The sequence below is a fragment of the Oryzias melastigma genome, unplaced genomic scaffold (assembly GCF_002922805.2).
Source record: "Oryzias melastigma strain HK-1 unplaced genomic scaffold, ASM292280v2 sc04494, whole genome shotgun sequence".
NCBI lineage: Eukaryota > Metazoa > Chordata > Actinopteri > Beloniformes > Adrianichthyidae > Oryzias > Oryzias melastigma.
The window spans coordinates 879-1,736 of NW_023421062.1; the positions used below are offsets into that span (position 1 = coordinate 879).

The 858-nt window shown below is 48.1% G+C and overlaps 1 protein-coding gene across 1 annotated transcript in view; it reads right to left on the reverse strand.

Annotated features, from left to right (window-relative positions):
* Positions 1–754, reverse strand: part of LOC112142137 (nuclear receptor coactivator 3) — a gene marked incomplete at both ends in the record, with an annotated part of 1,522 nt that extends 768 nt beyond the window's left edge. Inside the window, 2 exon segments of the mRNA XM_024265394.1 lie at positions 268–498; positions 604–754. Coding sequence (XP_024121162.1) covers positions 268–498; positions 604–715 — 343 coding nt within the window.
* Between the last annotated feature and the right edge of the window lie 104 nt (positions 755–858).

Sequence of the window (858 nt, forward strand, 5' to 3'; positions counted from 1 at the left end):
TAAAAACAGAAAAGTTGAGAGACATAAAGTAGACATATCTACCATCCAAACCAGTCTTACTGACTCGTTCTAATCTGGTCATCCATTAACTTTTGGTTTCATATTTTTTGTCTCTAATTTATTCATTTTTTGATGAAGTTGTCAAATTTAAAGTCAGAAGCAGACAGACAGAAAGAAGTGGGAATCTGATTTCCTCACCCTCCATGACAGGACTTCCACTGTGATCTCTGTCCCCCCCCTTACTTAAAAAAACAGCATTACGCTTACCCATATCCATGAGCTGCTGCTGCAGCATGGACCTGGAGCCGGGGACGCTGTTGGAGCGGTTGACCATGGGGCCGGACATCATGTTCTTGCTGCTGTTGTACTCCATGGCGGGGCGCATCATGGACGGGTGTCCTGTTGAACCTGCAGGGCTGGCATTAGAGCAGGGCATGCCCCAGTCTCCTGACCCCCCCATGGGAGACCTCTGCGGGACAACGCCTCTGTTCATCGGTCCTGGTACAGAAGACAGAGATCATTAAAAGTGTTACAGAACAGAGATGTGGACCAGAACGTAAGGGAGGCAGACCCTAAAATGTGTGCCGGGTCACTAAAACTCACCCATGTTTCCTGGGTAGCTGTCAGGACTGCCCATCATCTTCTCCTGCTTGATGAGCATGGGCCGTCTACCTGCTCCGCCAGGCGCAGCGGAAGGCTTCCCGTCCATGGACATGGTCCTCTGAAACGGGCCCCGAGCTCCAGGACCCAAAACAGGACTGCCTGAAGATTGTTACGAAAGAAAGAGAATGTTGAATTCGATAAAATGCTTTGAGGTGCTTGAGTTTTGTTGTCAATGACAAAAAATAAAATATATTT